This window comes from Ammospiza nelsoni, chromosome 3 (genome assembly GCF_027579445.1).
Source record: "Ammospiza nelsoni isolate bAmmNel1 chromosome 3, bAmmNel1.pri, whole genome shotgun sequence".
NCBI lineage: Eukaryota > Metazoa > Chordata > Aves > Passeriformes > Passerellidae > Ammospiza > Ammospiza nelsoni.
The window spans coordinates 19649653-19676226 of NC_080635.1; the positions used below are offsets into that span (position 1 = coordinate 19649653).

Genomic DNA, 26574 nt, shown 5'->3' on the forward strand with positions numbered 1-26574 from the left:
CAGGTTCCTCCAGGCCGTGGTGGCTCAGAGCACTGTCCTCTCTGGCCAGGCACTTTGGAGCTCTTTGGAGCCACTGTGTCCCTTTGTGCTTACCAGGTCTGCCCTCTGGCTCATTCAGCAGGTGCCAAGCATGGAAGTCCTTGCTTTGCCTAGGACTCAGAATTCAGTCAAAGAGATGGTTCCCTGTGACCATAGGCAACTTTACTTCATTCAGGTAAGTCAATTGCGGTGTCTGCGTGCACAGAGGAGATGAGTGTGGTCAGGACAGAGCAGGATTTTGACCCTGAGGCTGCCTTTGGATCAGCAGGCATTGCCCCAGCAGGAAATGGTTGTGGTGCACTGCAGCCTGCCCTGGACCATGGCTGTCCTGCTGCTCAAGATGTGTTTTGATCAAAGGTCTGCTGGAGGAGTTCCTTCACTCGAGTAAAAAACTCCATCAGAATCTTGATGGAAAATGAGCAGGAGTTAACTTTGCCCAGTGTTGGTAATAGAATTGATTTTAGAGAGGGCGTTGGTCTTGGCCATGGCTTCAGAGAGGTTCGTGGGGTGGGAAAATAATGACTCCAGGGGTGTGAAGTAATCAGAAAATGACTACATGCCCGAGATGTTGGAGAGGAACTTCCATCTGGGCTCAGGTTCATGTGGAATAGGATCCAGTCATGGAAGTACTGAGTGGAGATGTAGATTCCAGGACGCCTTGCTCTGGCACAGCCTATTCCCCAGCTGGTGATTCCAATGACCCACCAGTAGTCACTGTTTCTCTCTTGACACATGAGAGGACCACCGCTGTCACCCTGCAGCAGAGCACAGAGGATTAAGGTGGCATTGGTGGCACCTGCCAGCACTGGGGCTGTCTCCTTCTCTCTCACAGCCCCTGCCAGAGCTCTATTCTGGGCAGAGAAAAGCTCTGCTCAGAGGCTGGAGCCTCCAGAAGCTTGGCTGTGAATGGCATGTGTTCATGTAGGGTAGGGCTCTCTCTGGCCTCTCTGCACAGGACTCCTGGATGTGCAGAGGATGGAACTTTGGCACCTGGACCTCTTCACTGCCAAGAGCACTAGCTGGGCTTTCTGGGCTTTCTGTCACAAGGGGAGGCCTGGGCAGGCAGGTGTGGATGGGCAGTGTGTGGGAAGCCCCCACAGCAGTCAGGGGGAGCTGGGGCTGGGAGGGTGACTGAGTGGCCAGACAAAGCAGGCCCTGGGCTGTGTTGGGGTGGTGCTTCCCTGGCTGCTGGTGCTGCTGGGGGCTGAGAGGCTCATGACGTGTTCCTACCTGGCAGGTGTCGATGGCGCCCTGTGTGTAACCAGCACACACATTGTGGGTGTGGACCTTCCCTGTGTACCAGCCAGTGCTGTTGCAGAGCTGGATATTGATGAGCTGGACCTTGGCCTCCTGGAGGCGATCACTTGATCTTTGAGCTGTGAGCAGAGAAAGGAATAAGCCCCCAGCAGCTCCTTCCCAGTTCTCCTCCCACAGCTTTCTTGTGGGGAATCCATGGCTTGGCTGTGCCTCTGCAGAGGCACTGGAGCTGCTGCCAGCCTTTGGGGAGCAGGCCAGGCCCATGTTTGCAGAGGTGTATGTCCTGCACCCTAACTCCAGCTTTGGCCTCTGCCGTGGGGAAACCCAAACCATCTCCCCAGTGTGTCTCTCTTGAGCTGGCCCAAGAGTCGCTCTTGGGGACTCACCTCTTGGAGCAGTTTCACCCCAGCCAGCCACCCAGCAGTTTTGCAGCTCTGACACTCTCAGTCTGGCGTCGGGCACACAGGCCAGCTGGATGTAGGGGCTGCACTTGACAGGATGGTCCAATTCCATCAGGGCAATGTCGTAACTCATATCATCATGGTTGTAGTACTGGTGTAGCAGCACCTGCTTGACATGGCGCACTTGTGCCCCATGCCCTGGCTTAGTCAACTGGGTGGCCCCAATCACCACATACACCTTGCTGATTTCCCTAGAAGGCATGGAGAGAGAGCTGAGAGGGAGCAGAGCCATGTGCCAAAGCAGCCCAGCACTCTGCTGGCATGGCAGAGAGGGAGGAGTGCTCTGTCAGGTGTGAGGGCCCTCGCACATCTTAGGCTGGGAGAATGTCAAGCTGGAGGCTGCTAGGAAGCCTTGGCACAAGCCCAGGCTTCTCCTGAGCACTGTGGCAGCCTGGCTGCCTGAGAGGAAAGGGCATGGGAGTAGCAAGCAGGTGGTGCTGCTGGCAGGGCACCTGATGGGGTTGTGGACATGTCCCCATTCCCTGCTCCTCCTTACGTGACCTTATCGAAGCAGTGGGCTGCTGTGAGGACCCACTGTTTGCTGATGAGAGACCCTCCACACAGATGTTTCAGGCGTGGTATCCAGGGGTGCTGGATGCTGACGATCCATGGCCAGGAGCCTGGCTTGGCATCTGTGCCACCCACGACACGTGTCATGCTGGGGTCATAAGCCACGTTGCCATAGGAATTAGTGGGGTGATAGGCAGATGGCACAGCTCGGAGCCCGCAAGTTCCTCTGCAATCAGAAAGTCATTTCCATGCTGCTTCATGGCCTGTTGTGGCTCAGGCTGAAGCTCAGCCCTCTGCCCTCCCCACAAGGCCTTGCATGCACAGCAGGCCAGGGAAGGCCATGGCGTGTGTGTCTGTCCGTGCCAGCACCTGGCTGCTGGCAACGAACTGAGGCTTCACATGGTGGGATCTTGTCCTACTGGTATTTTTACCTCAAATGATTTTCCAGAATATTTTGACCTCAGACCATGGCAGGCAGTATGCTGAGAAGGGACACCTGACCAGGCCACAATGGGAACCATGGGGTCATGGGAGTTAGTAGTATGCTTATAGAACCTTCCTATACGTGATCAAGTTTCCAGTTTTCCTTCACCTTTGGTCAAGACGTTTTTCTTATCAGGTCATATCCTGAGTTCACCTTTCTGATTAGACATTGTGCCCCTATACCTGGCTGCATTTTCTGCACCAAAGGAGTCTTTGGAACTTAGCCTCTGTACCTGTGTGACATTTGTTATTTTTGCTATTAAAGTTTTTTATATTCCAGGTAGTTCCATTGCCCCCATCCCTTCTTATTCAGCCAGCTCCTCCCACCCAATCCGTGTGGGGGAATCACAATGAGCTTCTACGCTCATACCCCATGGCTGGTGGGAAGCTGTGGCCTGGCCACGGAGTTCAAGTCGGTCCCTCCAGGGAAGGCCGCAAGTGTTGCCATGGCTCCTTCCCTGGGCCTAGGCCCACTTACCCGCAGGTGTACTGACTCTGTGCCAGCCCGGCCACGGTCAGCACGACGAGGAGGCCGAGCCAATTCATGTCTGCCATAGGCACAAGTCAGCTGCAAGCAGTGAGGGCTCTATGAAGCAGGGCAGCCACAGTGCCCACAGCAGCTGCACTTCCCATGGTGCCCTCGGCCCCGGGGCTGATGTCATGGAAGGGTGGGTTCCATGTTCTGGGCACTGTGGCCTATGGCGTGGGCCCCACTGGGTTCAGAGCTGCATCAAATCAAAGAGCCATGGAATGGTTTGTGCTGGAAGGGACCTTGAAGATCACATAGCTCCAACCTGCTATCATGGGCAGGGAGGGATGGCTTGCACTAGACCCATAGTGTGCACAGCCTGGCTCAGAAGCTGTCCTTGGACACTTTGAGGGATGGGGCATTGAAGTACTAAGTCCTGATCAACAGGCCCTGACTAAGGCCAGAACAACAGGCCTTGACCAAGAGTTGGCCTCTGGATGAGTCTTCCAACCAGATGATGTTGATGTTCACTCACTGGCAAAACATGGATTTACCTTTCCATACTTAGAGACTGGACAAGGCCCTATCTTGTTTGGGGGTGTAGGATCACAAGCAACCCCCTGGATTCCACCTGAAGCCCTCCAAAGCCTTGGGGGATTCCCAGTAGGAGACTGAAAAAACATGTTACTGCACTAGAAGTCTTGGTATCTTGTTTACTCAATGTTATAAAAACAGGGACCTCTCATGGGCAGTCAGTAACCTTTCTGCCTGTAGGTAAAGGTACCTGCAGGATTTCCCAGTTGCTGTCAGTGGTTCCCAGTCCTTCACTATGACAGTGGCTTCCACCCAGCTGATGGGCAGGCCGCGATGATGGTCAAGGATTAGGGTAACTTGTGATGTGTCTTTCTTTATCACTGTAGGCAGTTGTTTATAGTAATGATTAGCTGCATTGCATAGTTTATCCTTTCACAATTCTTTGCTAATTATTTGATGTCCTGCTTACTTTTGCAATTCTTTGCAGGTTTGAATTTTATAAATTACATTTATTCCTGAAGTTGGTGTCTGTGTCTTCTGTGCTGACCTTGCCTATATGAAAAACAGGCACCCACAGCTGCTCTGGGTAACCCATGCCAGTATATGTATATCAGCAAGAATTCCTCAAATTCTTCACAGTCAAGAATTCCTTCATATGATCTCAGCTGAAGCTACCCTCTGTCACTGTAAAGCCATTGCCCCTTGTCCTACCAGGACCTGCCCTTGTAAGAAAGCTCTCTGCTGCTTTCTTAGGCCCCTCTTCCTGCAGGATGAGGCTGTGCAGTCCCTGGGGCAGGCAGCAGCTGAGGAATCCATTTGGGGCAGGGAGCTGGGTGTGCAGCTGCAGTGCCAGCTGCAGATTGAGCTCTGGCTGGCAGGAGCCTGGGAACAGAGGCTGTGTGCATCCTTCACATGACAGAGGGCACAGGGAGCAGGGCAGGGGAATGGACACTTATTGCAGTTTGGGATTTCTTTTCCTCACCTTTTCATTTCTCTCAGGGAATTTTATCCCATTTGTTGCCTAAGAGATGGGAACAACAGATACTTAAGAGAGATAAAAGATATAGCCAAGGAGGAGTGAGAAGGGTGCAGTTTGCTACTGTCTCTGAGCAGCGAAGTTCTCTTGGAAGTGTTGAGATACTGTGAGATTTTGGCTGGGGTTGAGAGGCTAGGCTCAGCTCCTCACTCACTCTCAGGGTCAGAGGGGAACAGTTCAGTTTGCTGCTGCTGTGGGGTGAATTTGCTGCCACAGCAGAATTCTGTCCTGTACTGCTCTTCTCCTTTCAGTGGGTAAGCTTCTGCTTGCAAGAGCAGCTGTTGAACTGGGACCTTTCCAATGCCCAACCTCATTGAGAAGGCAATCCTGACTCCTTCCCCCTTCCCAGAGGGCATCTCCCAGCAGCTTGTGGCTGCTGCTTGTGGCAGCCTGGCAGCCAGTGCCCAGCTGTGCTCTTTGAAGCCAATGATTTAGGCTTTTTTACTACACATTAACCTGACACTCCATGCCTGCCAAAACACTGAGCGGTTTCTAGCACGGCTCTGGAATCTTTGCTACACTTTGTCACTCCGGGATGGGGCTGCCTCTGCTGTTCCAGTCTGTTAGTCTGTTTCTCCAAAGTTCCTGCTGCAGTCCATTCAGCTTTCCGAGTGGCACTGAGACCAGCTGCTTCCTGAGAGTTTCCAAAGGAAGCCCCTTCTCCACCTCTTCCGCCATTACCGTGCGGAGCGAGGCGGCGGAGCTGACGCCACAGCGCCCCCTGCAGCCCTGGGGGAATCATCGCACCCGCCCTGCCTGGCCGGGAGCCACCAGCGCCCCTGCTGGCCGTGACTGGAACTGCACTGAAGGGGAAGTTCCTGCGGCCGAGAGAAGGCCGGGACTGGGTTTCTGTTTCTGTCCTGCTTGTTGTTGCTGCTGTTGTTGTTCTTTGTTTGCCTTGTTATACATATTAGTAAAGAACTATTATTCCTGTTCTCATATCTTTGCCTGAAAACCCAGTAATTTCAAAGTTACAATAATTTGTAGGGAAGGGGGTCACATTTTCCATTCCAAAGGAGGTTCTCACCTTCCTTGGCCAACACCTGTTCTTTAAACCAGGACAACACTGAGAGCTGCAGTAGGAGCCAGTGGCTCTTTATGGAATGAGACATCTGCAACTCTACTGACAGAACCTCAGGGTAGAATGGGTACAGAAACCTGCTCTTTCTGGGTGAGAGTGGCATTGGTGGTTAATCGAACAGGGCACCTGGCAGCTCACTGAAGCAACCTGTGTCTCTGGAATGGTCACAGAGGGGAGTTTCTTCAGCACTATAGTCGCCCAGATAGGAATGTAGAGGAGTACCTCTGGAGCCTCCCTCCTCCAAATATCCAGCTGCTGGGATTTTCAGGGCAGGAAGAAGACAGAGGCAGAGTGTTATAATAATTAGCATTTCTTGGACCCAACCAGGTTCTTTGGTCATTTTTAGCAACTGTATCTTCAGCTTCTTTCCTGTGGTCCTTGAAAACATATGCTGAGAAGGGGGGGGGGGGGGGTGGGTGGAGCCCCTCCTTTCCCTCTCTTCTTTGACATTACAACTTTCAACTATTAACTATTTTATTATTCTCAAATATTAATTACTGTATCAATATTGATAACTGTTTCAATTTTTATCAGCACGAATCATACCTATTTATCACAAATCCCTCATTTCTCTTTTTGATCATTATGATTCATGCTGTATTTAAAAAGCTGTACCTTGATAACCTTTATTTTCTTCAAAATTTTGATTCTCTCATTGTCTCCTTTCAGCTTCAAACTTTTCCAGCATTTCTGCTGCTGCCTCTAATTTTTCACACTCTTTTTCAAATTTGGTTAACATTTCTTGGGCTATTTCAATCTCTTTAGGTCCTTGTTCTTTTACCTGGGTCGATTTAGCTGTTAGGACCATTACAGATTTTGGTTTTCCTTTTTCTGGGGGTTCTGAATCTTGAGACATAGTTGTAATCTGCATCCCCTGAATCACTGAATGAATTAACCTAATAAAACACGGAATCATACAAGGCAGAAACAGAAGTTCCAGAACTGAACACAACAACATGAACCCCAACTTTTTCCACCAAACACCTCCAAAGAGGTTATCCCACCAATCTGCCTTTATCCCCATGACCCATCCTGAGCCCATGTTGCTGGGACGTAATATGCTATAATTTGTTCTGCAGGCCATTCGTCCTCCCCCCATTTTTTGGTTCCCTCCTGCTGTTGGAAAGTTGAGACTCCAATCTCTTTTATTCCGCTGCAGGGTTTCATACAGCGGAGTTCCTAACTCATTGCTCCTAGACCTTGGTAGAACAAAGAAGGAGGGTTGTATTATTTCCAAGGTACAGGTTCCTCCCCATTTTTGAGGTAACACACTGTATTCTTGTTGATCACAAATCCAATATATCCCATCTGGGGCTTTCCATTTCTTATCAGTTTTTTCCTGTTGTTCTCAATAAGACCTCAGGCTGTTGATGGATTGGTAGGGGTCAGCTCCAGGACTTTTTTACCAGCATAAATTAATCTGTTTATCCCATTCACAATTTATTTCTTTTATTGGTCCCCAATATCCAACAGGGTTTTCAGGTCGCCAAATTTTTGAATGATTATCCATATTAACCACCAATGTGGATTTACAAAGAGTATGCCTCTCTGCTTTATTAAATTTTCTTCCTTCTCGAGTTATACAAATACTTCCAATTACTTGATGGCTTAAAATCCATCCTTCAGGTCTCTTCAATGTTCCAAAAATTTGGGTCTGATTCCACTTTAAAAATTGCTCTGGAGCTAAGCTCTCACCTTTCCACGGCCATCTTTTAGCCATTTTTAGACCTCCACAAATCCAGCATTTGGATTGTCCCAGTTCTGTAGCAATCTCTTGCATCAATCCCACAAACAGATTCTTATTTGAGGCTGGCAAATCCCAACCTTTGTAGTACTGTTTTAGCTGTTTATACAATTCAGCCAATTCTGTTGACTCTTTTCTCTTGTTCTTTCCTCTATTCCCCTTTGTTTCTTTTTCTTCTTTTATTTTCTCTTTCAATTTTTCTTTTAGTGCCCAATTTCCCATGCATATACTTGGATCATCTCCATTATAATTTCTTTCAAAACAAACAAATCTTTCATATTGAGGGCAAATTTGATCACCATGGGGATAAGGAGCTCGTCCATTACATCCCAAATTTTTCTTTACCCAATACATCTTTCCTTCCTTAATAGAAACATCTATAACACAAACACAGATTCCACCTTGTCCTTAATCCACACAGGTTGATTGCAATAGTGACAAATGTTGAAACTGCCGGGACTTGGGTTTTGCCTTGTTTGCTTTTTCATTGCCAAAACTCTGTTCAGTGTGGCTCTCTGGCTTTGGCCAACTGCCAAGGGTACCAGAATGATCACAGTGAAAATAATCCTCAGGAAATCTACCTTTCTACGTTTCTCAAGGCCCCTTGGGTTGCAACCAAGGGCCGAGATGCCAGTCTTCTCGGTAGCAAAGGTAATATCCCGGGATCTAGTCACTGGTGCTTTTAGTTTCCTTGGTACCCATAGCCCCACAGAGTTTGCTTGTCTCCTTTTAAATGCCATTTCCCAGTTCTGGCTGGTTAAAAAAAAATAATTAAAATTAAAAGAACAGGGAAAAAGATTAGGCTGGAATACCATAAACCTGTATTTTCCAAAATTTCAGGGATGTGCCAACCTCAATAAGATTTTTCTAATTATTTTTTGCTTCAAGGGCAGGGAGTTCATTAAGTCGCCGCCTCCAATAGGCAAACTCGCAGCACCAATGTGCCCCTGGAATGCGCTTATAATGTCATATATAGACTTCTTCTATGTGCAACAACGCAACAACTACCAATTTTGAGACACTCGTCTATACTATTATGAGCTGCTCGTTCTCTTATTTGTACTATAGCCAATATAGCAAGAATCAATTGATCTAAGTTCTCTATTAATCTAACTGCTGCTGGAAGGGTCCCGTCTCCCAATCTCAAAGGTATCAAAAAAAAATCACTAGCAATGTGTTCTATAGTTAGCTGACTAAATACATAACCATAGCAAAGCAAGCAAATCAATTGTCTTTCTTTTTCTTCCCTCTTAGTTACTCTCCACCATGAGTTAAAGCAAAGTGTGCAAACAATACATATCCGTGGCTGATACCCTAAACCATGTTTACCGCGCTCCCAACCTTTTACTTGTCTCTGAGCTCTTTTAACAACAGGTGTTATCAGTCTCAGTTTCTGGAATTGCAGTTCTGTAATCAATGCTAATAATGTTGCTGGTGGGTGATCCTGGAAGAGATCTTCGATCCTTTTAGGCCATTCTCACTGATTCAGAAAGTCTTTTATTCTTTTTCCACCGGCGTTCTTCTGCCTCTGAGCTCAAGGGAATTACGGTCCACAGCCACTCCAGGATGCTTAGTTGCTTCTTAATAAATCAGGGTTAATATAAATCAACTTAAATCCTACCATATTATCACATTCTTGGAATTTCATGTTCCAACAATATTTTAGCTACTGTTTGAACTGTAACCCAAGCTGCTGGAAATGCTTTAACCCATTGAGTTAATTGATCTATTATAATTAACAAATATTTCACCAACCCACTTTAAGCAAGTCTACAAAATCAGCCTGGATCTTTTGAAATAGCTTGTAGGCTGTTTTGCATCCTCCATAGGGAGGGCTCTTTAACACTCTTTTTATTTACCTTTTAACAGGTGAGACACCCCTGGGTAATTTGCTTTCTAATTTCGAATATCCTCATACACCCATAAAATTTTAAAAAGTCATCACAAAAGGCTCTTGTTCCCCAATGTGTCCATCTATGCAAGTTATCTAAAATCTAATGTGCCACTGGTTTTGGCATCATAATCTTGCCATCAAAAAACCCTCATTTTTCCTCCTTAAATGTTGCTCTTAATTTAGCTGTCAGTTCGGCTAGTGGAAGGGAAAGTGTCTCCTGCTGAATTTCTATTTTTTTTGTAAGGTCATGATTTCAGTATCTCCCTTTCTTAAGGTCGCTCTTTTTGCTTCTTCATCAGCCAAATTATTTCTCTCACTCTAATATTTTCTTTGGGCCCTTTAAAGCTTCAAGTATCTGAATTATCAATTCCCCGTGTATTAACCCTTTCCCTTAAGTGTTTATAAGTCCCCTTTTCCTTCTAAATTTTTCTAAAAGTATGTACTACACTAAAAGCATATTTGGAGTCTGTATAAATAGTCCCTTCTTGCCTTTTTAGTATTAATAATATACAGAATAATGCATAAAATCCACAGGCTTGTGCTGACCAGGAGCGACTAAGGGGACCAGACTCCTTTACCCTAAACTTTTTCCCACTTCACCTGAATGCCAACTCGTGTCATTAATTTCCAGACTATCTTCTTCAGTTAAAGAATAGATTTTGAGTTTTCCTTCACAGGGTTTTATCTGTAAATTTAAGGCTATTATTAGATCTCTGCCTAACAAATTATTCTCGGCCTCTGGTATCAACAATAAATCATTTACTCCAAATTTGTCATCTGTTTCGATTTGCACTCCTTTTATTACAGGAACAGGGAAAGCCTCTCCTGTAATTCCGATTACTGAAACTCGCTCATGACTTATCTCACATCCCTGGGGAAACTTTGTCACTGTCGACCGAGAAACTCCTGTATTGACTAAAAATATAAGTTTTTCGCTCTGAGGACCTACTTTTAGCTCTATTATCAAGGCCTCTTCTGGTTGTATTTCAGTCCTCTTCATTAAACAAAACTCTTGACCTCTCTGATTCCCCTAAGAAGTTTTCTCATCTTGCTGTTTCTTTCTGCAATTTTTTTTGCAGGTGCCCCTTTTTATGACAATAAAAACAGGTGGGTCCCGCACCCTTCAAAATGGGGCAAGAATTTTTTAAGTGTCTTTTCTTGTGGCGGGAAAAATGCACAGGTCTTGTGTTCCTAAAAATAGATCCTGATATCCACTGTTTGTTTTTCCCTGCAGATTTTTCTGTATTCAAAGCTGCCTGCATTTCTTGAACTGCTGCCACCAAAATTCTGGCATCTGCTTTCTGATTTTTCTCATTTCTCTTTACAAACACCCTTTGTGCTTCTCTCAGTAACTCTTGAAGTCCCCTGTCCTGCCAGTCTTCTAATTTTTTCAGCTTTTTCCTGATGTCACTGCAAGATCCGGTCACAAACCGAATTTTTAACAAAACCTGCCCTACTGCAGTATCAGTATCTACACCTGAACATAATTGCAAGTCTCTTTTTAATCTTTTTAACCATTCTGCCGGCGACTCATTTTTTTTTTCTGATGCTCACTCAAAACTTCTTCTATATTATGTCCTTTAGGCACTGCCCTCTGAATTTCTTGATTTTCTTCCCTTCGGGATTCCCATTCATCCCAAAACCGTATTATCATCCCCAGTGGGCTGTCCTGAGGAATGCTCCCCCCCTGAGAACCCCCCTCACGGTTCCCAGATACCTCAAACCACCGCGAATTTTTCCTACAATCTGCAGCCCCTGGGTCAAAGAACTTACTTTTTCCCTGACCCATTTCTGGTGGCAACAAACTAAGAAATCCCCGGTACCAGGAGAGTCTTAGTTTCCCACACTCACCTCGTGGCTCAACTTCCTCACTTATTACTCTGTCACACTGCCTTTTCAATCTACCTGTTCCATTCCTATCTCTCCCTCTGCAATCTACTTGTTCCACTCCTATCTCTCCCTCTTTCTCAATCTGTCCTCTCACCATCTAATCACATACTAAATTGCCTGCTACCAACCCCTGCAAGGAAATTGAACCTATTCATTCACTCTCTCAGTCTCCCTACTGAGTCAATCCCTCCTGCCCAAGGACCTTTCCACAGGTGCCTGGACCAGGGATCCCCTCCTTCCCCCTGGGTCAAACCCTCCCGGGGTCCCCACTCATTCACTTTTCTTTCACTTCCCTCCTTTTCCGGCCGGTCTCCTCACGGAGAACGCAAAAACGCGGTACTGGGAGGTCCCACTTGCTTCGGGGGTCTGGGAGTGCCCAGCCCCTGTTTCAGACACTTCACACACACTCACACATGCATACAGCCGCCCCCCAACCCAAAACCTCGTGATACTCACAGCCTCCTTTTCTCACTAGGGTCTTCATGCACAAAGCAGTTTTCTATGGGTACTCTCTCTCCCATAAGCCAGCACTCTGATGGGACCCTCTACTGCACGCTTCCAATAACTAATTTGCTTATGCATTATTGTAAAAAGAACTCTCTTTTCCCAAGGGAGAGTGGTCTAGCCTTGGGACCACTTAAAAGTCTGGTGGGGAGCTCCTTCCCAGAAGCTATCCACCTCCCTGGAGTTAAGAGTCCCAGGTTTCGGCACCAAAATTGTTATGTTTGCCCAATTATCCCATCAAAAAAAAATGCCAAACAATATTTAAGGTAGCAACAATTTTAATTGAATAGTTTAGAAAATATATAAATAAGGGACAATTTGGTTCAAATAATAGCGCATAAGCAAGACATACCGCGGGGTACGGAGGGCAGAGTTCGATGACCCTTGGCACTTCACGTACAAGCTTGCCAAATGAAAGTCACCCCTTATATGCCATGTGTCAATGCCATCTCCTCCTATTTTCGGTTCGTCACTTTTCTGTCTCCGCCCTCATTACCACCTTTACCACGCATGCGCCACCACTTGGTTTGGTGATCACACAAGTCTTTGGGGTCGTCACTGATGAAGGCCATGTAGTCTTCTTCGTTGTCCTTTAATTCACCTTTGGGTTACACATGCGCAACAAGCCAGTACAATGTAAGCCAAGACGAACATATCACTGCATCTACATATCAAGGCAATAATTCCCTTATAATTAGCATTTCTTGGACCCAACCTGGTTCTTTGGTCATTTTTAGCAACTGTATCTTCAGCTTCTTTCCTGTGGTCCTTGAAAACATATGCTGAGAAGGGGGGGGTGGGTGGAGCCCCTCCTTTCCCTCTCTTCTTTGACATTACAACTTTTAACTATTAACTATTTTATTATTCTCAAATATTAATTACTGTATCAATATTGATAACTGTTTCAATTTTTATCAGCACGAATCATACCTATTTATCACAAAGCTTTTGGAGACAGGGATAGGGAGAGCTTTGTGTCCCTTGTGCCACACAGTGGGTTCTAGAGCACACACAGAAAGGGGTGGAAGTTCCTTCTTGGTGTTATAGAAAGATAATGAGATAATTTGTTCTTGCAGTTAAGGAATAAATCTTGTGTGAATATTAAGAAAAGTTTTCTTGATGTATATAGATGTCCTCTGTTCTCCCCATAGTTCCCTTTTCCACCCCTTCCCCCCCCCCCCCTCCACCCCCCCGTATTGTTACCATCAGACAGCCGGGATCGTCTTAGACAAGTAGAAAAAGGTGTGCACATGTGTCCCTTATCTGGGGCAGCTGGGAATGGAAAAACTTCTTGCTAAGGTGATGTGGCATGATAACAACTGACTTCCAACCAAGTTACAAGAAAGCAGTCTCTACCAATAAACGGCAAAGAAGAGCTGACTGACAGACTTTGGGAGGTGCCAGGGTTGGCTGAGGCAACCCCTCAAGAGTATAAAAGACTGAGCATCCATCTTGAAGAGGAACTATGTGGGAGGCAGCCATGAAGGCGGTTCCCAGCGCTGCAACATTTTCCTTATTTAGTCCTTTTGTTGTATTTTTGTTAAGGTTTAATAAACCTCTTAAATTTTTTAAAGTGAGCCACTATCTCTCGCATACAGAAAGGGGTTTCACATGCCTTGAAGTGTTTGATATGATGGGAAATTTCCCTGGTTTAGGTGAGAAGATGCCCATGGCTGAGGTTGCACAGAATTGGGAGATATTGTTTGGGCAGCCAAATTTTGCCAAGACAGTGCAATAAGGTTGTTCCAGGATGGTTGGGCGACTCTAAGCTGATCTGCTTACTGGACAGGGTAATGGCCATCCTCAACTCTGAGCGACACTCTTGCACTCAGTGTCTTTAGTGAGCAGGCATCTTCTGACATCAGGAAATATTTGAAGAAGTTTGTGCCAGGGTGGCAGGCACCAGTACAGATGTGGGGTGGTTGTTCTGAAACAGAGTGAAAATTTAACAGGATAAAAATCTATTTCGGATTTAGGTGAAATGTGCTGTTTTGAATTATTTAGTTTGTAGCTTGCTTGCATAGATGAAAGATGTTGTTTAGTCTGTTAACCCTGTGCTGTGCTTAAGACTGCCTGTTCCTGTAAAAAGCCTGTGCTCACAAAGCTGTCTCAGTCAAGGAAAAAGAATGTGAATTTCCAAGCTGGAAAGAAAGATAAGGGGGTGCCCCTTGAACTTTGAAACAAAGATGAGAGCCAAAGCTGAAGATGGAGGAGATGAACAGGATGACCCGGAGTTCTTTCTGTACAAGGACTGACGAAAAATACTAGCTGCAAGTGTAACACGAAACCAGTAAAATGAATATGCATGAAACTATTGTGAAACTCTACGCATATGTACAAATAAGGGGGGTAAAAAAAAAGGTTTGGAATTCTCAGGGGCGTGCATATCCTTTAGGGGGAATGATCCAGCCCTGCAGTAAACACACCTGCTTTACAACTTTTACAAGTTGTGCAGTTAGATTTTTTCCCGCAAATCATTTTGGCGAGCTAGCCAGAAGACTGTCTCTGTCCTCACAGGGGCGGAGGGGGGATGGACCTCCTAGGTGCGCGCCGGGATGTTCCCTGGAGGAGCTCTGCTCTGTCTCGGCTTGCCTCCTGTGGGGACAGTGAATGACCTGCCGTTTATCCTGGCGTGTGGATAAACGGCATGTGTATCAAAGGGCCGCAGGGGAGAGAGAGATAGGGCTGCTGGTGGGTTGCTCAGAGACGTCTGAGTGCACAGCCTTGTCCCTGTGCTTGCAGGCAGCCATCGGCTGAGGGCACAGTTCGTGGCAGAGGTCCCCTAATTGGTAGAGTGACTTGGGGGGATTGGGGATGGGTTCATTTTCAATAAAGCCACCTCTAGCGACTCTGGGGGTGAGTTGAGTGAACCCGAACTTTGTGTGCTTGTGGTGTCCAGACATTTTGGTTAATGTTAACGTGTTTGTAATTGTGTGAGTGCTTGGTGTATGAGAAAGTGAGTGAGTGTACCATGGCATGTGGGGGGAAGTTCTACCTGTGTCTGAAGCAGCCGGGTGAGGCCCAGGGCACCGGCTGGGGCAGGCTGTGAGGGCAGGGAGCACCCTGCAGAGAAGTGGAACAAGTGGAGAAATGTGGGTGGGGACATTTATTGTGTTTAAAGGTGGTGATTTGTGTAGACTGTGCACATTTTAACTGTGGCTAGACGAACTCAGGGGGTTCCTCTGCCCCAGTGGCTTGGACTTGATCCCTGGGAGTTTGTGAATCCAGTAAATCACTGGATCCAGTTAATAATTTTACTGTGTGCTGTTATTTTGATTGTGTCCAGACTGTATGGAGACCAGAAGAAGCTGATGTGGGCAGATGCTGAAGTGTTGTGTGCTGTATTGTGTTGAGAAAAGTGGGCACTTTGAGAGATACCCCCTTTCCCAGTGAGTTTGTGTGGTTCTTTCCCCTGCATTGTGGTAAATTGATTCTTGGGATTGTATGGTTGTGTTTCTGGAGATTTTAGGATTTTGTTTGCAACAAATGTAGCATTTTACGCAGAAAAACTACAGTATGGCGATTTATGCTTAACTGTGGTAAAACAAATTAAAGAAATTCCAGGATTTCCCCTCCCACAGAAACTTAAGCTCTGACTCTTGTGAATTTGAGATACTTTGAGACACGGGGGTGGGGGGCGGGGGGGAGGGTCTGTGTTTGTGGGCATGTCAGAGTTTTTGTGGTAACAGGCACAGCCTTTTGTAAGGCAGCACAGTGAGTGTCAGTGGAAACAATGCTTTAATTGAAGATTGCATTGTGCGGGAAGAGAACTGGAAAAGACTGAGATTTTGTAAAGCAGAGTTTAGGTGGAGGAGACCAAGACAGGCACTTTGTCATTTGTGTTATTCTAAGGAAACAAAGGCTGCTCAGAGATCTATAAGAATTTTAGTAGCAACCGGCCACAAGAAGCAAAGAAGTAATAGGGTGTTTGAATTATTAGAAAAGAAAGTTTCAAGTAATTTAAGAAACCCACCAAAAATAATTAAAGCTGAGGGTACTCAGCCTATTTTCATACCCCAAGACTTTGGATTATGGCAAAAAGTTTAGATGGAGTAGAAAGATGGGGACTAAGAAAATGGAATTTTTAGTAGACATGGGGGCAACATACTCAGTGTTAGATAAAGCCTTGGTGCCTATAACAGATGATTGTGTTATGATAAGGGGGCAACTGGCCAATCTGAAAAAGCATACTTTGCAAACCATCAAAATATTCATACGTTTTGGATATGCCCAACTCTCCAAAGCCCCTTTTAGGTAGGGATTTGTTGGAGCAGCTGGAAGCAAAGATCACATTTGAAGATGGGGAGATTATTTTGGAGGCAAAGAATCAACAATATGTAGACATACTAAGCTTAATTTTAACAATTAGTGAAACTGAAATTGAAAATAAGGATGAAATTAACAAGAAAATAATGCATCTGGAGTTTCCTGGGGTATGGGCCTCTAACATGCCAAGGAGGGCAGAGAATGCACCTCCTTGTGCAAGTTAAGGAAAACAACCACTTAGGGTCAGGGAGTAAAAGCCTTCTTCTGCATCCAGTGGTGGCAAACCTATACACCTTGCTAACATGTTTGACACCTGAACTAACCTGGTTTACCATTTTAGATCTGAAATATGCCTCCTTTTGCCTCCCTATCCATGAAGCCAGCCAGAAAATTTTTGCATTCAAATGGAAAAGCCCTAAAAGCGAGTGCAAAACCCAGTTCACATGGACAGTGTTGCCTCAAGGCCCTCAAGGCTTCAAAAATTCCCCCACTCTGTTTGGGGAAAAACTAGCAAAAGATCTAGAGTCCTGGGAAGCTCCACAGGAAGAAGGAAGGCTATTGCAGTATGTGGATGATCTTCTAGTGGCCACTCAGATGAGGGAAGCATGTGTGGCCTGGACAGTAAGGCTTTTGAATTTCCTAGGACTCCAAGGATACAGAGGATCAAAGAAAAAGGCACAGGTTGTGGAACAGAAAGTTATCTACCTGGGGTACGAGGTGAGTGCTGAGCAACGGACTCTAGGGCAGGCTTGCAAGGAAGCCATAAGCCAAACCCCGAAACCCCAGGCAATAAAGGAACTCCGAACCTTCTTAGGCATGGCAGGGTGGTGCCGGCTCTGGGTTTATAATTATGGACTGCCCATCAGACCTCTCCATGCTCTTATTGCCAATGGAAACAGAGATCTCCAGTGGACAAAGGAAGCCACATGAGCCTTTTACCAGCTAAAGAGTGCCCCCATGTCAGCTCCAGCTTTGGGACTTCCAGATGTAAGTAAACCATTCTTTCTTTTTTCCCATGAGAAACAGGGACTTGCTCTGGCAATATTGGCTCAGCACTTGGGTCCACATGGAAGGGCAGTTGCTTACTTTTCCAAGCAACTAGATGCAACAGCCAAAGGATGGCCAAGTTTCCTCAGAGCTGTAGCAGCAGTTGTGCTGAATATTCAAGAGGCATGCAAGTTTACCCTGGGACAGAAAATGACTGTGCTAGTGTCCCGCACAGTGTCCGCAGTACTGGAAGTAAAGGCGGCCACTGGCTTTCACCACAGAGATTCCTGAAACAGAAGGCCATCATGGTAGAGCAAGATGATGTAGAGATAGTGGTGACTAATATTGTCAACCCAGCTTCTTTTCTCAGTGGAAATCAAGGAGAAGCAGTACACCACAATTGCCTGGAGACTACTGAAGCTACCTACTCCAGCCGCCCAGAGTTAAAGGACACTCCTTGGGACAGTGCAGAGACCTGGTTCACTGACGGGAGTAGCTACGTTGCCAGTGGAAAGTGGCATGCTGGATATGCACTCACTACCTGCAGAGAGGTAATAGAATCCAGACCCTTACCAACAGGCACCTCTGCGCAGAAGGCCAAGATAATTGCACTGACCTGAGCCTTGGAAATGGCAAAAGGAAAGAGAATAAACATCTATACAGACTTGAGGTATGCATTTGGAGTTGTGCAGACTCATGGAGCCGTCTGGAGAGAGAGGGGACTGCTGACCTCACAAGGAAAGAACATCAAACATGTGCAAGAGATAATCCAGCTGCTGAAACCAGTTCAGCTGCCTGAAAGGTAGCAATTATGCATATTAAGGCACACCAGAGAATGAGCTTAGAATTGGAGGTAGGAAATGAGGTGGCAGATAGTCAAAGGAAGCAGCGAGAGGTGAGGTAATTATTGAAGGAGGTCTAAATCCAGATGGACAAATTTCCCTTGAAGGTAAGCCAGAATATAATAAGAAAGGCAAAAAACTAATCAAAGATCAAAAAGGGACATGCAACCAAAAGGGGTGGGCTACGATTGAAAGGAAGCTGGTAATCCCTTCCTGTTTGTTGTGGTCACTAGTAAGGGAGGAGCACCAGAAAACACTTTGGGGAGTAGAAGCCCTGAACACCTATTTGATTGAAAGAATTGTTGCCAGGAATTTATGTGCCACTATTGCTCAAGTGACCTGACAGTTAGATCTTTGCCTCCAGACTAACCCCAAGAACACCCCAAGACCAAAACTTGCTCAGATTGGGAGGGGCCATGGACCTGGACAGCAGTGGCATATGGACTTTTCAGAACTCCCAAGGAAAGCGGGGTATTGGTATTTATTAGTATTGACAGATACATTTTCATGGTGGCCAGAAGCATTCCCCACCAGAACTATCAAGGCTCAAGAGGTGACCAGGGTATTATTACAAGAAATAATACCACACACTTCAGAGTTCCAGCCACAATATCCTCAGATAGAGGATCACATTTCATTTCCTGGATAGTGCAACAGATTAGTAGCCACCTGGGCACAGATTGGGAACTTCATACTCCATACCATCCCCAATCGAGCAGCCATGTGGAGAAAATGAATCATTTTAATCTACCCTGGCCCCAAGCTCTTCCACTGGCACTGATATGAATTTGAACTAAAACTAGAGGCAAAGAAAGACTGAGTGTCCCTTTGAAATGCTTTATGGAATTCCAGATGGAATACAAAAGGGGATGTCCACCCACACTGGGGAGGTAACATTAGCCAACTATATGTTGCCTTAAGTAAACAGCTCAGAGAAATTGAAAAATGTGTGGCTGGAACTTGGAGCAGGGAGCTAGATGGACCAGTACATAAAATGCAGCCTGGGGATGATGTCTATGTCAAGTCTCTTACAGAGAAGACTTTGGTACCACAGTGGGAAGGACCATTCCAGGTGCTTCCCACCACCTTCACCGCAGTCAAGATTGAGGAGCAGAATGCCTAGATCCACCACTCTCAAGTGAAGAATGCCCCAGAAGCCCCTTGGAAAGTTACATCAGGAGACAATGAACTAAGACTATAACTTACTTGGGCAAAATGAGTATATTGCGGCCGGGGGTAATGTAATTCCATTTACAGAATTGTTTTGTGTATAATTGTAATTGGAGTTTGGGATTAGAGAGTACTTCTATCTAAAGCGATGCTGAATGGCCTTGGTCCCAGGCTTTTAATCAGTCTACTGGATCCATGGCAGAACCTTCTGAGATAAAAGATTTAAACCTATCCACTGTAGTAATCCTTGGGAATCAGATATATGAGGAGCAGGAGTGGCAGGAACGGGAACTGTGGACACTTCAAGGGATCAGAGGAGAAGAAATCAGGGCAGGATGCCGGGTGGTCCGTGGGACCACTCATGAGAGACCAAATCAAATTAGTGTTTCAGCCTCTCCTGTATACAGGCACCGGGAGGTTTGGGATAGCCCAAGTAAATCAGACTGTTTGTGTAATTTCACATTAATACAGCCTGTAGAAATGATTTGTCCTTGGGCTCATGATGCTATCGGGCTCTCATTTAAGTTTAAAATAGATGCCATACCTTTTGCAACGGCAAGACCTCATACAACCTAAAGTATATGAAATAGGCCCATACGTTGTGAGGAATATGGGTCAACAGCAACTGTTATTCAATCCAGAGTGGTCTCTCAAATGTCTTGAATCGCCAATGCAAATTAACATCTCAGAAATCCAACTAGCCTGCTCCTCTTTCCTAAGGACATCCTTTGAGGGCCGGACAACGTAGTTCCAGAGACAAGTACACCTCAGGAGCAGAGTAAGAAGGGACCTAACTGGGATAATAGGGACAGGATTGGGAGTTTTAAATGGAATTGATTCAGAAATACTGATGAATAAACTGGCCACTGCAGCAGGTGGTCTAGCAAAATTGAAGCAGCTTTTACAGTCATCTCTATTGGCGTTAGGAACTAGCCAGTGGCAGATTTCAAAAGTACTGCCAAAGTGGGAAAAGGCCAGGGACCAAGACCACAAGTTAATAGTAGAAGCCCCTAGTATAGTTCAAGATAATGTGTCTTTAGCTTTCAGTTGTGTACAAGCACAGTTATGGATGTAGGCAACAGATCTCTGATTGTACAGGAAAGGGGTGAAGGTGATTTTCCAGCTGAAATTAGAAAGATTGTCTGGGGTAATGTGATTGATTTTGAAAATAATTCCTGGTGGACTATGATAAATTTTACCTATGATCCTGCTTCTAATGTGGCCACTGCCTTTATGCTTACTATACGTAAGGCCACTGTTTATGTTATCCACCCCATCACTGCACTAGGATTAAATAATTAAAAAATGGTACTCCACCCCTCAGAACATAGGGTGTGGGCACAAAAGGTGAATGAAAAGTGGCAAACAGTAAACTTAGAATCTTGTGCTGCTAGGGAACAACTAGGATTCATTTGTGAAAGCAATACTATTATTGCTCAAGATGTGAATGTTGACAATGAACAAAGTATTTGCCATTTCGAGATTCATCCAGTTATCTTGACTTCACCTGAAAAAGACAGGTGAAAACTGCCTTCAACAAGCCTACCCCATGGCATTTGAGGATCCTTTACCATTTCCCCCCCCCACCAAACACTATCAAAGTGTGATTGAAAAGGGCAAAAATTTTACTGCAAATTTGTACAGTTTGTAGATGATTTGTTAATTAACAAGTTGAGATAAGAAAGTTCTTTCCCTTCCTGTGGTGACCCTCAGGCAAACCAGCACAGCAAGCTGCAGTTTGTGTCTCTGCAGCTGGCTCTTTGATTGCTCCTTCCCTCCATTGCCACGCTTATACAGCCCTCTCATCTTCCACAACTCCTCCCTTTCCCTGCCCTCGTCTCCTCCCAGATATGGAGCCAAGCCCAGGCATCATTTCCCCCTGGCTCACAGGCTGGCCGTGCCTGTGAACAGCCTTGGTGTTGCAGGTGCTGTTGGCCCGCTCACCTTGGCCTTCCATGGCATTCCTGGTGCACTTTCCTAGGGTTCCTGCCAGGTTCCTCTCCCCAGAATGACCCCAGCTCTTCCTCTGAGTATCTGTGAAGTGTGACCACCTGGCACCTCAATCCCTTCAATTTGCTGCCTGTGAAATCTGGCTCTGCCTTAGGGCACTGGCACTCCAGTCAGGAGCCAGGAGTTTCCCTTGTCATGCTTGGGAGTTTCCCAGATGTGTTCCCTTAGCCCAGGCTCTCACCAGGCCCTAAATTAGCAGCCCATGTGCATTGCAGCACCACCGCCAAGGTATCTGCTTTTTTCCTATCCTCTTCCAAGGCTTGAGGTAGCAGGTTCCTCCAGGCCGTGGTGGCTCAGAGCACTGTCCTCTCTGGCCAGGCACTTTGGAGCTCTTTGGAGCCACTGTGCCCCTTTGTGCCCCCAGGCTTGTTGTGCAGGTGCTGAGCATGGCACTTCTTGTCTTACCCAGGAGTTGGAATTGCACTGAAAAGATGGTTCCCTGTGACCAAAGGTAATTTTATTTCAACAACTAAATCAACTCCAGTGTGTGTGTGTATGCACAAAGGAGAGGAGTGTGGTCAGGACAGAGCAGGATTTTGACCCTGAGGCTGCCTTTGGATCAGCAGGCATTGCCCCAGCAGGAAATGGTTGTGGTGCACTGCAGCCTGCTCTGGATCCTGCCTTCTTCTGCTGTTCAAGGAGCACTTTTAACTGTGTTTAGCTGCATATTGTAATCAATCCAGTTATAGAAGTGCTGAACGGAGGTGTAGACTCCAGGCTGCTTTGGTCTGGCACAGCCTTTTCCCCAGCTGGTGATTCCAATGACCCACCAGTAGGCAGCGTTATTGTCCTGGCACATGAGAGGACCACCGCTGTCACCCTGCAGCAGAGCACAGAGGATTAAAGTGGCATTGGTGGCACCTGTCAGCACTGGGGCTGTCTCCTTCTCTCGCACAGCCCCTGCCAGAACTCTATTCTGGGCAGAGAAAAGCTCTGCTCAGAGGCTGGAGCCTCCAGAAGCTTGGCTGTGAATGGCATGTGTTCATGTAGGGTAGGGCTCTCTCTGGCCTCTCTGCACAGGACTCCTGGATGTGCAGAGGATGGAACTTTGCCACCTGGACCTCTTCACTGCTAAGAGCACTAGCTGGGCTTTCTGTCACAAGGGGAGGCCTGGGCAGGCAGGTGTGGATGGGCAGTGTGTGGGAAGCCCCCACAGCAGTCAGGGGGAGCTGGGGTTGGGAGGGTGACTGAGTGGCCGGGCAAAGCAGGCCCTGGGCTGTGTTGGGGTGGTGCTTCCCTGGCTGCTGGTGCTGCTGGGGGCTGAGTGGTTCATGGCGTGCTCCTACCTTGCAGGAATCAATGGTGCCCTCTGGGTAACCAGCACACAAGTTGTAGGAATAGACTTCTCCTGAGTACCAGTCACTGCTGTTGCAGAGCTGGAGATCAATGAGCTGGACCTTGGCCTGCTGAAGGTGAGCAGGTTGATCTACACCTGTGAGCAGAGAAAGGAATAAGCCCCCAGCAGCTCCATGCTCGTTCTTCTTCTCTGTCAGGCAAATCCCTTCCCCTAGGGGCACCCCTTCTCTGCAGGGATTTATGTTCTACTGTGGGGAAGCCCAAAACCTATCTCCAGTGTGCTGAGTGGGCCCAGAAGTCACTCTTGGAACTCACTTCTTGCAGTAGTGGCCCCCCAGCCAGCAACCCAGCAGTTTCTCAGCTCTGAGACTCTTAGGGTGGGTTCAGCCAGACAGGCCAGCTGGACGTAGGTGCTGCACAGGACAGGACGTTCCAATTGAATCAGCGCAATGTCGTAGCTCATGTCTTTACGCTTGTAGTCGCGGTGCATCACCACCTTCTTGACACTGCGCACTTGTGCCCCAGGGCCTAGCTGATACAAGTTGGTGGCCCCAATCACCACATACAGCAGGCTGAAGTTACTGGAATGGAGATGGAGAGAGAGATGAGAGCGAGTCACAGCAGCCCAGCAGTTGCTAGACCTCGGCTTGGAAAGGCACAGAGGGAGCAACGCTCTGTTAGGTGTGAGTGCCCTCGCACACCTTAGGCTGGGGGAATGTCAAGCTGCAGTCTGCTAGGAAGCTGCACGAGCCCAGGCTTCTCCTGAGCACTGTGGCAGCCTGGCTGCCTGAGAGGAAAGGGGATGGGAGTAGCAGGTGGTGCTGCTGGCAGGGCACCTGCTGGTGTTGTGGAGATGTCCCCATTCCCTGCCCCTTCTTACTCAAATTTATCGAAGCAGTGGGCTGCTGTGAGAACCCAATCTCCAGTGATGAGGGAACCTCCACACCAATGTTTTGTGCCTGGTACCCATGGGTGCTGGATGCTGACGAGCCAGGGCCATTCTGCTACTGCGGAACCAGCACCACCCACGATGCGTGTCATGCCGTAGTCATAAGCCACATTGCCGTAGGAATAAGCCACAGGTCGGTACCCACAGCTCCCTCTGCAAGCAGAAAGTCATTTCCATGCTGCTTCATGGCCTGCTGTGGCTCAGGCTGAAGCTCAGCCCTCTGCCCTCCCCACAAGGCCTTGCATGCACAGCAGGCCAGGGAAGGCCATGGCGTGTGTGTCTGTCCGTGCCAGCACCTGGCTGCTGGCAACAAACTGAGGCTTCCCATGGTGGGTGGGAAGCTGCGGCCTGGCCATGGGGGACAGGTGGGTCCCCTCCAGGGAAGGCCGCAAGTGTCGCCATGGCTCCTTCCCTGGGCCTGGGCCCACTTACCCGCAAGTGTACTGGCTCTGTGCCAGCCCGGCCACGGTCAGCAGGACGAAGAGGCCGAGCCAATTCATGTCTGCCAGAGGCACGAGTCAGCTGCAAGCACTGAGAGCTCCGTGCAGCAGCGCAGTCACAGCCGCACTGCCCACAGCAGCTGTGCTGCCCGTGGTGCCCTTGGTCCTGGAGCTGATGTCACAGACGGGTGGGTTCCATGTTCTGGGCACTGTGGCGTATGGCGTGGGCCCCACTGGGTTCAGAGCTGCATCAAATCAAAGAGCCATGGAATGGTTTGTGCTGGAAGGGACCTTGAAGATCACATAGCTCTAACCTGCTATCATGGGCAGGGAGGGATGGCTTGCACTAGACCCATAGTGTGCACAGCCTGGCTCAGAAGCTGTCCTTGGACACTTTGAGGGATGGGGCATTGAAGTACTAAGTCCTGATCAACAGGCCCTGACTAAGGCCAGAACAACAGGCCTTGACCAAGAGTTGGCCTCTGGATGAGTCTTCCAACCAGATGATGTTGATGTTCACTCACTGGCAAAACATGGATTTACCTTTCCATACTTAGAGACTGGACAAGGCCCTATCTTGTTTGGGGGTGTAGGATCACAAGCAACCCCCTGGATTCCACCTGAAGCCCTCCAAGGCCTTGGGGGATTCCCAGTAGGAGACTGAAAAAACATGTTACTGCACTATAAGTCTTGGTATCTTGTTTACTCAATGTTATAAAAACAGGGACCTCTCATGGGCAGTCAGTAACCTTTCTGCCTGTAGGTAAAGGTACCTGCAGGATTTCCCAGTTGCTGTCAGTGGTTCCCAGTCCTTCACTATGACAGTGGCTTCCACCCAGCTGATGGGCAGGCCGCGATGATGGTCAAGGATTAGGGTAACTTGTGATGTGTCTTTCTTTATCACTGTAGGCAGTTGTTTATAGTAATGATTAGCTGCATTGCATAGTTTATCCTTTCACAATTCTTTGCTAATTATTTGATGTCCTGCTTACTTTTGCAATTCTTTGCAGGTTTGAATTTTATAAATTACATTTATTCCTGAAGTTGGTGTCTGTGTCTTCTGTGCTGACCTTGCCTATATGAAAAACAGGCACCCACAGCTGCTCTGGGTAACCCATGCCAGTATATGTATATCAGCAAGAATTCCTCAAATTCTTCACAGTCAAGAATTCCTTCATATGATCTCAGCTGAAGCTACCCTCTGTCACTGTAAAGCCATTGCCCCTTGTCCTACCAGGACCTGCCCTTGTAAGAAAGCTCTCTGCTGCTTTCTTAGGCCCCTCTTCCTGCAGGATGAGGCTGTGCAGTCCCTGGGGCAGGCAGCAGCTGAGGAATCCATTTGGGGCAGGGAGCTGGGTGTGCAGCTGCAGTGCCAGCTGCAGATTGAGCTCTGGCTGGCAGGAGCCTGGGAACAGAGGCTGTGTGCATCCTTCACATGACAGAGGGCACAGGGAGCAGGGCAGGGGAATGGACACTTATTGCAGTTTGGGATTTCTTTTCCTCACCTTTTCATTTCTCTCAGGGAATTTTATCCCATTTGTTGCCTAAGAGATGGGAACAACAGATACTTAAGAGAGATAAAAGATATAGCCAAGGAGGAGTGAGAAGGGTGCAGTTTGCTACTGTCTCTGAGCAGCGAAGTTCTCTTGGAAGTGTTGAGATACTGTGAGATTTTGGCTGGGGTTGAGAGGCTAGGCTCAGCTCCTCACTCACTCTCAGGGTCAGAGGGGAACAGTTCAGTTTGCTGCTGCTGTGGGGTGAATTTGCTGCCACAGCAGAATTCTGTCCTGTACTGCTCTTCTCCTTTCAGTGGGTAAGCTTCTGCTTGCAAGAGCAGCTGTTGAACTGGGACCTTTCCAATGCCCAACCTCATTGAGAAGGCAATCCTGACTCCTTCCCCCTTCCCAGAGGGCATCTCCCAGCAGCTTGTGGCTGCTGCTTGTGGCAGCCTGGCAGCCAGTGCCCAGCTGTGCTCTTTGAAGCCAATGATTTAGGCTTTTTTACTACACATTAACCTGACACTCCATGCCTGCCAAAACACTGAGCGGTTTCTAGCACGGCTCTGGAATCTTTGCTACACTTTGTCACTCCGGGATGGGGCTGCCTCTGCTGTTCCAGTCTGTTAGTCTGTTTCTCCAAAGTTCCTGCTGCAGTCCATTCAGCTTTCCGAGTGGCACTGAGACCAGCTGCTTCCTGAGAGTTTCCAAAGGAAGCCCCTTCTCCACCTCTTCCGCCATTACCGTGCGGAGCGAGGCGGCGGAGCTGACGCCACAGCGCCCCCTGCAGCCCTGGGGGAATCATCGCACCCGCCCTGCCTGGCCGGGAGCCACCAGCGCCCCTGCTGGCCGTGACTGGAACTGCACTGAAGGGGAAGTTCCTGCGGCCGAGAGAAGGCCGGGACTGGGTTTCTGTTTCTGTCCTGCTTGTTGTTGCTGCTGTTGTTGTTCTTTGTTTGCCTTGTTATACATATTAGTAAAGAACTATTATTCCTGTTCTCATATCTTTGCCTGAAAACCCAGTAATTTCAAAGTTACAATAATTTGTAGGGAAGGGGGTCACATTTTCCATTCCAAAGGAGGTTCTCACCTTCCTTGGCCAACACCTGTTCTTTAAACCAGGACAACACTGAGAGCTGCAGTAGGAGCCAGTGGCTCTTTATGGAATGAGACATCTGCAACTCTACTGACAGAACCTCAGGGTAGAATGGGTACA

General features: G+C 47.5%; 2 protein-coding genes across 2 annotated transcripts; both read right to left on the reverse strand.

Moving 5' to 3' along the window:
* Positions 1–374: 374 nt before the first annotated feature.
* Positions 375–3296, reverse strand: LOC132071424 (acrosin-like). Its single transcript, XM_059469000.1, has 5 exons — positions 3229–3296; positions 2254–2493; positions 1683–1948; positions 1270–1415; positions 375–794 (listed from the first exon to the last, which is right to left on the reverse strand). Exons 1-5 carry the CDS (start codon positions 3294–3296, stop codon positions 375–377), a joined length of 1140 nt encoding a protein of 379 aa, XP_059324983.1.
* An 8387-nt stretch (positions 3297–11683) lies between these two features.
* On the reverse strand, positions 11684–23922 carry LOC132070664 (acrosin-like). Its single transcript, XM_059467649.1, has 7 exons — positions 23855–23922; positions 23354–23575; positions 22789–23054; positions 22464–22609; positions 21823–21997; positions 12399–12503; positions 11684–11781 (listed from the first exon to the last, which is right to left on the reverse strand). The coding sequence occupies exons 1-7, from the start codon at positions 23920–23922 to the stop codon at positions 11684–11686; spliced, it is 1080 nt and encodes a 359-aa protein (XP_059323632.1).
* Positions 23923–26574: the final 2652 nt, after the last annotated feature.

What these genes read in the sequence shown, in the direction of transcription:
- LOC132071424 (XM_059469000.1), bottom strand. Translation starts at nt 3,296, where the DNA reads ATGAATTGGCTCGGCCTCCTCGTCGTGCTGACCGTGGCCGGGCTGGCA. An exon ending in CACTGCTTCGATAAGGTCAC is followed by an intron (nt 1,949 to 2,253) that starts GTAAGGAGGAGC and finishes CATGCCTTCTAG; the next exon opens with GGAAATCAGCAAGGTGTATG. An exon ending in GGGTGAAACTGCTCCAAGAG is followed by an intron (nt 1,416 to 1,682) that starts GTGAGTCCCCAA and finishes CTCTGCTCACAG; the next exon opens with CTCAAAGATCAAGTGATCGC.
- LOC132070664 (XM_059467649.1), bottom strand. Translation starts at nt 23,922, where the DNA reads ATGAATTGGCTCGGCCTCTTCGTCCTGCTGACCGTGGCCGGGCTGGCA. An exon ending in CACTGCTTCGATAAATTTGA is followed by an intron (nt 23,055 to 23,353) that starts GTAAGAAGGGGC and finishes TCTCCATTCCAG; the next exon opens with TAACTTCAGCCTGCTGTATG. An exon ending in GCGCATGCGTGGTAAAGGTG is followed by an intron (nt 11,782 to 12,398) that starts GTAATGAGGGCG and finishes TGTCTGAAACAG; the next exon opens with GGGCTGGGCACTCCCAGACC.